This window comes from Aedes albopictus, chromosome 2 (assembly GCF_035046485.1).
Source record: "Aedes albopictus strain Foshan chromosome 2, AalbF5, whole genome shotgun sequence".
NCBI classification, from domain to species: domain Eukaryota; kingdom Metazoa; phylum Arthropoda; class Insecta; order Diptera; family Culicidae; genus Aedes; species Aedes albopictus.
Genome location: NC_085137.1, coordinates 59283697 through 59296801, shown reverse-complemented (window position 1 = coordinate 59296801; position 13105 = coordinate 59283697). Strand labels below are relative to the sequence as shown.

The window sequence follows — 13105 nt, the reverse complement described above, 5'->3', positions numbered from 1 at the left end:
GATTCGCGTCTAAAATGGGCTGTATTTTGTGTTACTTAGTAAGCATCGAATGGAACGTTGTTTGGTCCTGTTTTGCTTCAACGGCCAGCTTCGTTGAAAACATGTACAACTCGTGCTGCAAAAAATGTCTTTTACAATGAAGATAAAGATCGTCATAAAAGAGAGTATACATGAAAAATCATTTATGTAGAGTATGGGTTTATGATTTGCTTTATTCAAGAATGCAGTAACTTACAAATTCATAGCCATGCTTCAACAATTATGAAAACTTTAGCGGCGTTGCGTTTTTACTTAAAACCAGATAAATCTTGTCCAGCTGATTAAGTTTACTCTAAGCGGAAAGAGAACCCCGACCATGACGCTGCTACATATTTTAATCACTGTATTGTTTTCATTGGTTCACATCAGCAAAGGCGGATCCTCCAGAAGTTCCTACATTGTAGGAGGGCTCGATATCGACATCACAGATGTACCTTATCAGGTTTCCTTGCAGACTAGAAATCATAGTCACTTTTGTGGGGGATCGATCATTTCCCGCTCTTGGGTTCTAACTGCTGCACATTGCACTGAAAATGAAAACATAACCGATTATGGCGTTAGAGTTGGAACCGCGAACTATTCCTCAGGTGGAGAGTTTATTCCCATCAAAAATATAGTTCCACATCCAAAGTATGGCACAAAACGTCGCGATTATGATTTTTCTTTGCTGCAGTTGGTTAAACTGATAGTCTTGAAAAGTAATTCCCAAATTATAGCTTTGCCAAGACAGAACGAAGTTGTTATGGATAATACGCCTTGTATCATCTCTGGATGGGGTAGCATTCGAGTAAGTAGACGCCCTTATTCTTGAATTTATTTTTTTGTTTGTTAATCTAAAACTACCATTTCTAGACGAACAATTGAAAAGGGCCTATCTGCTTTGCGTAAACAAACATGTTTTTGTCTCTGTAGGGCCTATCTGCATCCACCCACCCACGCATATCAACACCCTTATCAGAATAAGTGCTCTTCAAGCTATCTGTTAAGGGTGTTGATGTGCGTGGATGGATGCAGATGGGCCCTGCAGAGACAGAAACATGTTTGTTTACAAAAAGCAGATAGGCCCTTTTCAAATGTTCGTCTAGATTTGTTTACAGGACACAGATAGAAAATCATCTGAAATTCTTCAAGCTAGTAGCGTTCTGGTGTATAATCAAAGGAAATGCAATAGTATACATGAGGAGGAGTTGACGGATCGCATGATTTGTACCAGTGTGTGGATTTTTATCGCGAACCACTGAATGGTCCATGCTCAGCAAGTGATACATTCGCGAATGTAACATTTCATGAACCAACATGCTCGGGAACGCTCCCCGAAATGCTGTTCATTCTCTTACCCGGTTCGATACGAGAGCGCAATCAAGAGAGAAGATGCTCGATGACGCTAATGAAAGCGATGCATAGAGGCTTGCATCAAAAACATAACCTCATCGAATTCTCATACGATTTGTAAACATTGCCCTCAAATTTTTTTGAGGGCAAGGACGGCTTTATGGACCGACGCCGAAGGAATGAAAGAGAAGGAGACAGTGATGACGTCAGCGTGCAAGCGCTCATTCGGTAAGAATATTTTATTGCCATAATTCTTTTTTTTATTGTGACTACACAACCTGCAATGTCATGAATACAGTTAAATTAAATAGTATTTCACGCTTTTAAAGCGAAAACGCATTAAATACTGATGAAAATAACGATTATTCACAGTTGCCCCAAGCCAACGATGAGCGATCATCGGTAAGTGTTACACTTAGCGATGCCCGCTCATCGCCGCAGCTTGTTTATATCGGAGTATCCTCTTTGTGTTCCTTCGTGAACCATGCGACTCGACGAGAGAACATTTTAGCGGCGTCGGTGGTGTAGTGGTAAGCGTGGTTGCCTCTCACCCCAGTCGGTCTAGGTTCAATCCTAGTCGACGCCGCCGGTATTTCTGAGACAAACATATCTGATCACGCCTTCCCTCGGATAGGAAGTAAAGCCGTAGGTCCCGGCCCATGTGTTGATGGGTTCGATATGTAGGGTGTCAGGTGTGTGTGGATGTCTCCCTGACCGTCCGTGTTTAGGCTTAGTACCAGAAATAGGCGGACGTTAAACTAGAGCTGATGCCGAACGGTGTCGGCTCGCCAGAAATAAGAAGAAGAAGAAGAAGACGAGAGAACATACACCGCTTGGTATTGACGGTTTCTCCCCTTATCGAACGCGACGATTTGAATCCGTCGCGAATTAAACCGTCGCCAGAGTCGTCGCAGCCAATCAGTAGGCGGGAGTCAGACATTTCTTCGATCTCACTAACACAAACAGCAGCAGATGTGGTGCTTGATTCATTGCGATGATTCAGAAATGCCAACTGGAAGTTGGCAGCGCGTTTTGTTATGAAAGCAACATACAATAATTGAAACAGAACCAACCGAAAGGAAGAAAAACTGCCGAGTGGTTCACTGATCACTTTTTCGTCCAAACACTGATTTGTACAGAAACCCACGGACAAAGAGGCACCTGTTCAGCAGACTCCGGCGGTCCTGTAGTTGCTAACAGAAAACTTATTGGAGTTGTGTCTTGGGGTGGTACTAACTGTGGAGATCCTGAATATCCTGATGTGCATGCAAGGGTATCTGCAGTACGTGATTGGATCTATAATGTGACTAATATATAATTTACTGAGAAATAACATCCATAATTTCGCTAACCTACAAGGAATAGAGTATTGTTCAAACATTGATTATAACTTCAATATATACTGTTAAATAACTTCAATCCGTTTTTAATAAAAATGAAAGATAATCGCCAAAGTCACAAGTCTCTTCTAAGGATATTTTTACATTTCAGATCAGTGGAGTCGTGTTAAAATCAGAGCTGCTTACTCTAGTTTTGCAAATTCCAGCGCCCTTGCGTTTTTGGCGTACAATCAGTCTTAGTCACTGAATCGAAATTCAACTATTGTGCAACAACAATGACAATGTTACAATCTGCATTTGTTGAGACAATATACCCAATACGACATAAGTTTGTCCCAACTTGAACAGAATATTTAGGATAATAACGTTCATAACGAGTATAGAAATTTTTAAGTCTTGCATTGCGATTTTCGAGCGCTAACTTGGAGTTGCTAAACACTACAACGCTGTTGAAGATCTACCATCAAACAGTTTCGTTTTTGGGTTAGTAATAATCAATTATACACGGGTTGAAAAGTACGCAACACCAGCTGGGAGAAAGAGTAATCGCCGCGCCTTCTTTGTTGCTTGTTTTGTGCCTCTTTTGTCTGACAATTCTCTTCTCTGGTCTTAGTTTTCTCCTAGGATAGGATGCGTCACGTAGTCAGCCGATTTGAGACCATTTTGCTGTCAAACGGAGACCAGTCGCTGATTGGTTGAAATTGATACCTGTTTGCTGCAATCAGATCACTTTGTTATTGGTTTGACGGTGTTGCTAGTTTGTAGGTTTAGCATGTGATACCAATATTCAAAACCATTATATTTTTCTATTCAAGTTTAATCGACTTAAAAATGTCAGCATTCAAATGTAAAACATCTTAAAGTAGCTGCTATGTTTAAAAATTGACAAATACCATTTATTTTGTGCAAAATCGATTGAATTTTTGATATATTTCACTATAAATGAGTGTACCTTTCGTTGGAAATCAATTTTACTTGCAAGTTATGCTATTCCAGATGCAATTAATAATTTACGGTGCGAAATATGAATCCAAATTTCAATCGTTAAATTTCAATCGTTTTAAAGATTTGGAATAAAGAAAAGTGGCAGCACTTGATTTCCATTGTCGACGAATTCGAACGAAAAAATAACAAGGCATCCTAGGTTTTCTCATCATTTGAAAAAAAAAAAAATGACGACGTCTAATGAAAAACTGAGGTTCTCTCTCATTTGTCGGGTGAAGATCACTGCGTCCAGATTTTATAACTATTGTGATATACCCTTTTGCTGTGAAGTACGCAAGTTGTCTCAGTAACATGTTTGTCATTGAGATACAGGGATGGCCAAAATGTTTGGGATAGGCAACTTTTTTTTCTTTCACAAAAAAGTTCAACATGCTATAACTTTTCATAGAGTGCATAAAAAAATCTCAAATTTTGACTGTTTGTCAACCTATTATACATATGTGCATCATTGGTACAAATTTCGGCTCGATTGATTAGTGTTTCGCAAAGTTAGAACCGTTCGGGTAAAACACTGTTTTTTAGACAACTCATTTTTGAGCTGTCATATCTCGAAAACCAGAGAACCGAATTGAATGAAATTTTGAACGCACACTAACAATATGTAAATGCTTCACAAACTATTAAAACATAGGTACTTTTCAAAAGTTGAAAAAAGTTATCATGGATTGACACTTTTTGAATTTTTGTCGAAAAAATGTATTTTTTTACATTAATGTCAATAAATTTTCGTGTTGATATCGAAAGATTTTCCACTTCTGTTCTCAAATTATCTCTAATCAGATATATTAGAGCCTATTTAGATTGAGGGAAGAACACATTTAATAATTTTTGTGTGGTAATTGTAAATTTGACTTATTTTCCTCTATATGGGTAAAAATTTCAACCCGGTATAACTTAATTCGTCGTGAAAAAATATTACATTTTATAACGTCAAGTATCAATATGTTGTTGATAAACGTTAAAAAAATCATTCAATTCGGTTCACTGGTTTCCGAGATATGACAGTTTTAAAATGAGTTGTCTAAAAAATAGTGTTTACCCGAACGGTTCTAACTTCGCGAAAAATTAATCAATCGAGCCTAAATTTGTACCAATGATGCACATATAATAGATTGACAAACAGTCAAAATTTGAGATTTTTTGATGCACTCTATGAAAAGTTACAGCATGTTGATTTTTTTTGTGGGAGAAAAAAAGTTGCCTATCCCAAACATTTTGGCCATCCCCTGTACCTTTGTATGGACTGAACTCAAGACCATCTTTTATTGGTGAATAGAGATCCTGGGTTAAAACTGAGGTTACCATTATTTAACCTTTCAGGACGCGCACCATCAAGCAGCTGAAACTACACCACGCTCACGCTGTATACGACGAGCGAGGTTTTTTGGTAGTGTTGTATTTTTTACAACGGCGTGCGCCTTGAAGGGTTAAAAATACCGCTTCTTAAAAATAAATTTTAATTTGGTAATTTTCATTCTTGATAAAGGAAAATATCAATCGAAAGGCCAGCAAGTTTATGGACCTTGGACCTAGGGATTGCTAGGAGATTCCTAATGAAATTTCTCCAATTTTTTTTTTCAAAGAAAAATGTAGTGGTTCGGTTGAAACTTCTGGTGGAATATTTTTTATGGGTCTTTTCTGGAATTATTGCAAGAACTCTTTTTATGAGTTCAGCATGAATTTCTCCAAAGATAACCCTGGCATTCAGAAATTCAGATCTTTTTATTCCAAAATACTTCCTGAATTTTTTTTTTTTTTCAATTCTATTTATTTGATAGGCCAATGCGCCAATGAGGCTTAACGAGGCCGAGATACTTGTTATTGTACATTTAAATTCACAGACAAATTGGAATCACAGTCACTCTGTGATCCCTGAATAGCGCATATTTTCTTCTGAAATTGTTGTTGAAGTTCCTCGCGAGGTTCCTTCAAAAATTTCTCTGTAAATTCCTCTAGTGTTCTTTTCAGGAATTTCTCTGGGAATTCTCTCGGGCATTTTTTCAGAAATTTTTCTAGAAAATTTCCAAGAGTTTCTTTTAAAAGTTCCCCCAGGATGTTTTCTGGAAAATCCTCAGATATTCCTCCAGGGGTTTCATTACACGGTCCGACAATTTTTTTTGTCCAGCTCTAAACTTCACCTTTTCTGATTGCTTCCGACTACCAACTCATAAATCTGAAGTATTGACGCTCCCCTCCTGCCTCTCCTAGGAGGGGGAGGGTCAAAACTTCAGATTTATGAGTTTCTAGTCGAGAGCAATCAGAAACGGTGAAATGTAGACCTGGATAGAACAAAAGTTGATTTTTTGTCGGACAGTGTAATTAGCTCCTCTTGGGATTTTTAAAGACCTTTCTCCAGAAATTCTTTCAGAAAGCTTGTCCGGGACCCTCCAGGAATCCCCTCAGAGTCTCGTTCAGGCAAACCTTCAGAAATCACTTCAGGATTTATTTCTTGGAAACATGGAAACTACTGAAGAAGTCTCTTGAGATTTTTCTGAAGGAATTTCTGAAGAAGTTTTCGAAGGAATCCGTGGAGAAATTTCTGAAAGAATCCTTGGAGGAACATTGGAATAAATTTATCTTCTATCTTATTCCTGTAGAAATCCCTGGAGATACTCCTAAAAGAATCCCTGGAGGAATATCTAAAATAACCTTGGGGAAATTTCTGTAAGAGGAATGAGTTGCTTAAAAAATTCTCCAAGAATTTAGTTTAACACATGTTAAACTCTTTTCGATAACTTTGGTGGAATTCCTGCAAGAATATTTTGTTCCTAAAAATCTTTATAAATTTTTTTGGGAAATCTTTAACCAAAGCTTTTTGAGAATTTGTATAAAAAACGTTTTTTTCTTAAATAAACCTTTGAGGGAATGTTTGGAGATGCATTTAAACTTCGGCAATGATTCCAAGAAAAATCTCACGAGAAACTTCCAAATCAATTTCTGTAGAAGTTTCTAGGTATTATTGCTGAAGAAATTTCTAAATATCACGAGAAACTTTGAAATCAATACTCGGAGTTTTCGGCTACTCAGGCTTGCGAACTCAAATAGTAGTTTGAATGTTCGATCAAAAATTTTTAAAGGTATCTTTGGAAGAAATCTGGAATTAACAAAAAAATCACGAGAGAACTTCAAGAAGAATTCCTGGAGATATAAAGTATGGACTTTCTATAAGTAATCAATGGAGGCATTTTTGAAGGTTACACTAGTTTACAACATTTTTGAACTCGGTAAGCTGATGATCATTTTTAGTATAGAATCATGCCCTAAGTTCGAAAACGAAAAGGAAAAAAAAAATACAGTAGAGCGGGATTTTTTTTGGACTTTCCATACAAGGCTGTCGATTTGGAATCGATTTTTGTTAAAATAGAAGTTGCTCCCTTCATACATATCTCTATTTCCGTGACCAATGCTCCGATTGAGCTGAATTTTTTTATAGTAACTGGCTTACATCTAATGTTTCAAATGTACGTTGAGAAAGTTTTTTTTTTATTGATTTCATCCTACTGAAAAAAATACATATCTTCATTATTTTGTGGGCTTCGTGGCCATGCGGTTAGCGGTGTCTAGGCGTATTGTAAGCCTCGGAGTGTGAGTTCGATTCCCGCTCCAGTCGGTGGAAACTTTTCGCCAAACGAAAAATTCATCACTGGGCCACTGGGTGTTCTTTGTGTTGTCCGTTGTCTAGTGTAAGTACTGTGTTCAGTCTGTGCAGCCTCTGGCTGAAGACGGTGTGAACTGTTTTTTTTTTTAATTTTGCTTAAATGATCGAAACATATTATATTATTTTCTTTCTATTTATGCAGAAGGTTTGAAAATTCGTTGACTGCAACGCAAAATATTTAAATTTTATTATAAATTTTAAATTACATATGTTAAAAAACTGTGGAGCTTGATTTTCAGGAAAAACTCAAAAATTGTTCTACTTAAAAATTTTTGAAGCACGATCTTGAAATCAGACAATTATTATGCATCGACAATTTTAGTCGTTAATATAAGGTCGTGACTTTCGTTTTTTTGTAAACTAGTGCTTTTTTTACTTATTCGTTTATTTGGAAGGCTCGGGCGCCTCATGGGCATTTTTACATTTTACAATATTTACTGCCTTAATGCTATGTTAGTTTGGGGAGCCGAAGTACTCGCGGCTGTTTCGAGGTTAGGGATAAAAAAAATAAAATAAAATTGGGAAGGAGGGATTTAGGGGTCTTAAACTAAATTATTTGCTAACTTATACTAAAAACATTGATGGGGCAAAATGTCCTTATCTGAAATGGAACAAAACAGAAAGGACTTTATCGGTAGACAACGACAAGAAGAGGACAAACGGAAGGGGGGTGACGACAGACAGGAACTAGTGCTATCTGAAGAAATTCTTTAAAAAAATGTGGGCGAACTTAACGCATTTCTAAAAAATATTGCTGATGGACTATTTGGAAGATTATTTGAAGAAATTCCTGGAATAATTTCTTGAAGAACTCTTAATTTTCTTAAAAAAAATCGCTGTAAGAATATCTGGAATCCATGGATAGTTTTCCGAAAGAATACCCGGAGACAGCTCTGAAACAATTCATGGAGGAACTTCTTAAGCATGGAAGGTTTTCTAGAAAAAATCGTGGTAAAATTTGAATCAAAAGGAAATTTTGGCAGAATTCCTGAAGAAATTCGTGGAAAACTCTCTGAACGGAGTCTCTGGAGGAATCTCAAGAAAAAATCCTAAAAAAAATTCACCAAATTATATAAAACTTTGCCCCATGAACCTACCTAAACTCAGACGACCCAAATCGGACCGCAAGTTATGCGCGGTCGCACGTATGCCACTGCATTTTAATATATTTATATATGATAACTAGCTGTCCCGGCAAACGTCGTACTGTGTTTTTTGACACACAGTTTCAAAGAAAAATGCCCCGCCAAGTCATCTGTATGGGAGCCCCCCTTTCCAGAGAGGGGAGGGTTCTCACACTATGCTAAGAACCTTCCCCGGCCCCATGCTCCTCTGCATACAAAATTTCAAGCCGATCGGTTCAGTAATTTCCGATTGTATAATGGTCAGACAGACAGACATACAGAAATTTAAATTTTATCTAACTCATTTCGATATCATAATGGCCAAATTTTCCGAACTGGTTCATTATGCAACTGTAATGAGTAGCATAAAGAAAAAAATAGTTGTATAATTTTCATAATGCAACTCATTTGGATTGCATTATGGATTGCATTATGAACAATGCAACTGAGTTGCATTATGAAAAAAATCATTGCGTAAAATTTTGTATGGAACTCGTTGCAAAACTCGATGTTTTCAGCACTCTTCGTATTTATCCAACTCGGAAAGCCTCGTTGGATAAATGTACGACTCGTGCTGAAAAATTCAACTTTTTGCAACTCGTTACATAAATAACTATTATATGTATAGATAGATAGATAGATATCAGTATGATCGGGAATTCAAAGCCTCAGCTATAAACTAAAGTTCACCAGGAATCTCTTAAAGGAATTGTACAGAAGTCGCCCTCAATCCTCCAGAATGTTATACGCAAATTGTCATAAAAATCTTCCAAGAGATAGACCAATTATTGCGCATTACCCACCCCACTAGACCCCTTTTGCAGTTAGCATATGTGCGGGATCGTGGATAAAACTGCGTTTTCGCATCGAATCGTGTCGGTGTCTTTTGCGCACTTATTCATTTTAAGATGCTGAATAAGTGCGCAGGAGACACCGACACGATTCGATGTGAAATCGCAGTTTTGTCCGTGATCCTGAATTTTGTTAGTCAGTCTACATTGTCAATAAGATCCACGAATGAAATGCACATCTGTGGTTGGAAATATAATTGAACGAAATAGTGCCCATTGAGCCGCTCATTAAATATCCCCTGAATAGAAATTAATGGCCTCAACCGATTCATAAACAACGAAGTTAACACCTTTTGACGCCTATAAAATTAACCATAACACGAAAAGCACACAATAATTTTCCTTTCACTCCTGCTTCACGCTACGCATCTAGTCACAGTTGGAGCTGAAGTACCTACTTCTGCCCAACAGCCAGCTACCTGTTGCACGAATTTCAGCAATAAATTAAACGTCGAGTACCAACAGCAACGGTTCTGTTCTAGAGACGAAAAAAAAAGTACGCCCATCTTGGTGCATTTTATCGCACACTCCATCACGTTCTCTTCGGGGCTCTTTGGGGGGGTTGTTAGGAGGGGGGAATGAAATTCAATTGAATTGGCGATTGAACTAAACTGGTAATTAAAGCCCGCTACATCATCACGCGTCGCGTACCTTCTTTGCTGCTTGGAAGGGATTGGGACTCGTCTCGTGGGTCCTACGGTTGCGTGGCACCGGATTGTGGAACCGTTTTTGCCTAATATAATAAGTTCTAAATGCAGTGGTTTACAAATATCTGATTGTTGAGTTCGGTGGGTAGGTTCGACACAAAGCTTTTTATACGTTTGCAGAAATATGGTCCACCGTTTAGGAAGGAGGGAGACTGTAAGACCGCTTCTGTTTTCCTTTCTGGCTCTACGTTCTCACTATAAGACATAGAATTCTTCAATCATGTGGGACGAGATGCACAAATAGCGATACACTGTTTCCATGTGTTACCGAATTGAAAACATTACGCCGAGTGGTAATTTACGAGGACTTTATTCCATTGAAAATAACAGACTAGCAACATAATCCGTGATCAGTGTCCATTGAATTGCACGCATTGGTCGACATGAATGATACACTTGTACTAAATACGTTTGCACTCTAAACACCGCTATTACTGCGAATCCAGTCACGTGCGGCTGCCACCCGAGAGTAAACACCCGGATAGTTCGGCTGGGCACAGCCCAAACCCCATGAAACGACTCCGACCAGCTTTCCGTTGGCCACCAGGGGACCACCAGAATCTCCTTGGCAGGCGTCCTTACCACCCTGCTGGAAACCGGCGCAAATCATGCGATCCGTTACGCCACCGTACATATTGTAGGCTTTGTTGCATTGCGCTTGGTTGTACGACGGGACGTAGGCCGCTCGAAGCTTGTCACGAGATTGCGTTATGCTCTGTAAGGGGAATCAAAAATTATGTGGGTTGAAATAGCCTAAATTCTTTCGAGTAGCGAACCTGAGTATTTCCCCATCCAGAGACCTCACACAGAGTACCATCCGGAACGGGTTCATTCTGCTCGGGCAAGGCAATCACTTGAGAGCTGTTACTCAAGGATAAACTTTTCGCCAACTGCAGCAACGAATAGTCGTAATCGATCGTACTGTAGCTGAACTGAGGATGTTGAACGATTCGACTGATGGCTACAACTTCTCCGCCTGAGGCATGTTTGGTGGACCCTACACGAACACGTAGATTCGACACGGATGCTCCATCTGTGCAATGTGCCGCCGTTAGAACCCAGTTGGGCGAAATGATCGATCCTCCACAGATGTGACTGCCCCTTGACTGAAGGGACACCTGGTGGGGAGCATCGGTAATGTCGATTTCGAATCCACCCACAATGCGGTTTCCTCTCGGGGATGCAACTGCACTGTATTGCCCGTAGCGTGGTCGAGGCAAAGTTGGCAACAGAAGATCATTTTCTGGAAGAACTAATTTTCTCTTCTCAATAATATAACAATGCTATTGGCGTTCTAAGCTCAACTCACCACTGCCATATGCTGACACCAGCACCACGCTGACAAGAATACAAAATCGCACCATTTCAAACACTTCTTCCTATTCCAACTGTTTAAGGACACCTACGACCAAACAATCCGCTCAATTTGCTTTTATACAAGTGCATAAAAAAATTGAGGTAATCAATCGGGATCACGTTATCAGATAATCATATCACCCAATTGCGTCAATAGTACATAAATTTACAATAGACACTTGAAGTGACGATGCTAAGAACATCCACTTCAAGTGCCATGGCGTGTGTCGCTGGCCGGAGAAAGTTGTAAACCTAAGTAAATTGGCTTCCTGTTGATGGGAACTAGGTGTAACAGCACCTCGATCTTCAAGGGGTCGTATTGGCATGACATTTTCAAAGAATACTTCTTTCCTTCAATGTAGTTTTATCGTCAAAATTATGATTTCATCAGTTTGGATCAGTTAGTATGTGACGGAAATATGACCATTGAAGATGATTGATATGCCACCCTAGCAGTTTATAAATCGTAAGGCGCAATCCACTCAATTTGATATCAATAATTGTTTGCAAACAATTGATAGTAGCATTCAGTGATGTGAGAGCGCGGAATTTCCAGGTAGTATAATGGTCACGTTTATATTCCATATTTTTCTAGGTCTAGACAAGTATGCTGTCACAGATTCTTATACCTATGTTATACAAGTCAGTTTGCAAAATCATGCTTTGTACGCATGTAGGTTTGTTTTATCAAATCGGTGAAGATGATGCTGCGCATTTCTTTTTGCTGATTGGTATAAGGTGTCGGATTCAAGGGCCAATTGACACCGTTTAAAAGATGTGAACTACCTATTACGGTTACGATTATAATCGTATTGTGAAAACTAAAAAAACATTGGATTGGCGGCAACGCTCACGGATACCCTCTAAACTGATGTCAATGTTTTACCAATCTTGCGAACGCTAGCTTTGCAGGGTTGTTGTCCGGCATTCTCGCCACATGCTCTGCCCATCGTATCCTTCCAGCTTTCGTAACCTTCCGGATGCTAGAGGTTAGCCGTAAAAGGCTGCGATGTCTCGTGGTTCATTCATCGTCGCCACACACCATTCTCCTGCACACCGCTAGAGATGGTTCTAAGCACCCAACGCTCGAACACTTCGATTGCTTGCATTTCCACCTCGAACATAGTCCACACACTTAGAATCATGGGCGTAGCCAGAGGCGGGCACGGGGGGAAGTTGGTTGGGTCGTGCACCCCCCGCCCCCTTGGCCGCCAGATTTTATTATTTCAATTCGAGTGAACTCGATTATCAATGATTCAGATTTCCAGAAAAAAAATATCTCAAGAAATAAACTATAGGTACTAATAATAATTTAGGTTTTTATCCATAATTATCAAACTTTTTTTACTCGAAAACCAGCTTCTTTCATTGATTCCATCATGGATTGCTCCAGAGATTTTTTCAATATATCACCTACGGGTTTCACTAGACATTCTTCCGGGAATTTCTGGGATATCTTTTGAGTGATTGTTCCAGTGCTTCCAGGAATTTCTCCAGGGATTTCCAAAGGAATGCCAACAGAGATCCTTTAAGGTATTTCTGCAAGTGTTCCTTCAGAGATTTCTTCAGGGATTTCTCCATATATTCCTTCAAGAACTCCACTAGAGATTGCTCCAATAATTCAATCCTGTCATAATTCGAGGTATTTCAGCAGGAATATCTACCAGGAACCCTTTCTGTAAATTTTATCAGA

The 13105-nt window shown here is 39.0% G+C and overlaps 2 protein-coding genes across 2 annotated transcripts; one reads left to right on the top strand and one right to left on the bottom strand.

The window, feature by feature from the left end:
• The first annotated feature begins 193 nt into the window (after positions 1–193).
• Positions 194–2765, top strand: LOC115265210 (trypsin-4-like). Its single transcript, XM_062854023.1, has 3 exons — positions 194–826; positions 1137–1274; positions 2432–2765. The coding sequence occupies exons 1-3, from the start codon at positions 356–358 to the stop codon at positions 2687–2689; spliced, it is 867 nt and encodes a 288-aa protein (XP_062710007.1). The 5' UTR covers positions 194–355; the 3' UTR covers positions 2690–2765.
• A 7582-nt stretch (positions 2766–10347) lies between these two features.
• On the bottom strand, positions 10348–11520 carry LOC109407316 (trypsin-1). The gene is made up of 3 exons (XM_019680310.3): positions 11366–11520; positions 10833–11308; positions 10348–10771 (listed from the first exon to the last, which is right to left on the bottom strand). The coding sequence occupies exons 1-3, from the start codon at positions 11418–11420 to the stop codon at positions 10475–10477; spliced, it is 828 nt and encodes a 275-aa protein (XP_019535855.3). The 5' UTR covers positions 11421–11520; the 3' UTR covers positions 10348–10474.
• Positions 11521–13105: the final 1585 nt, after the last annotated feature.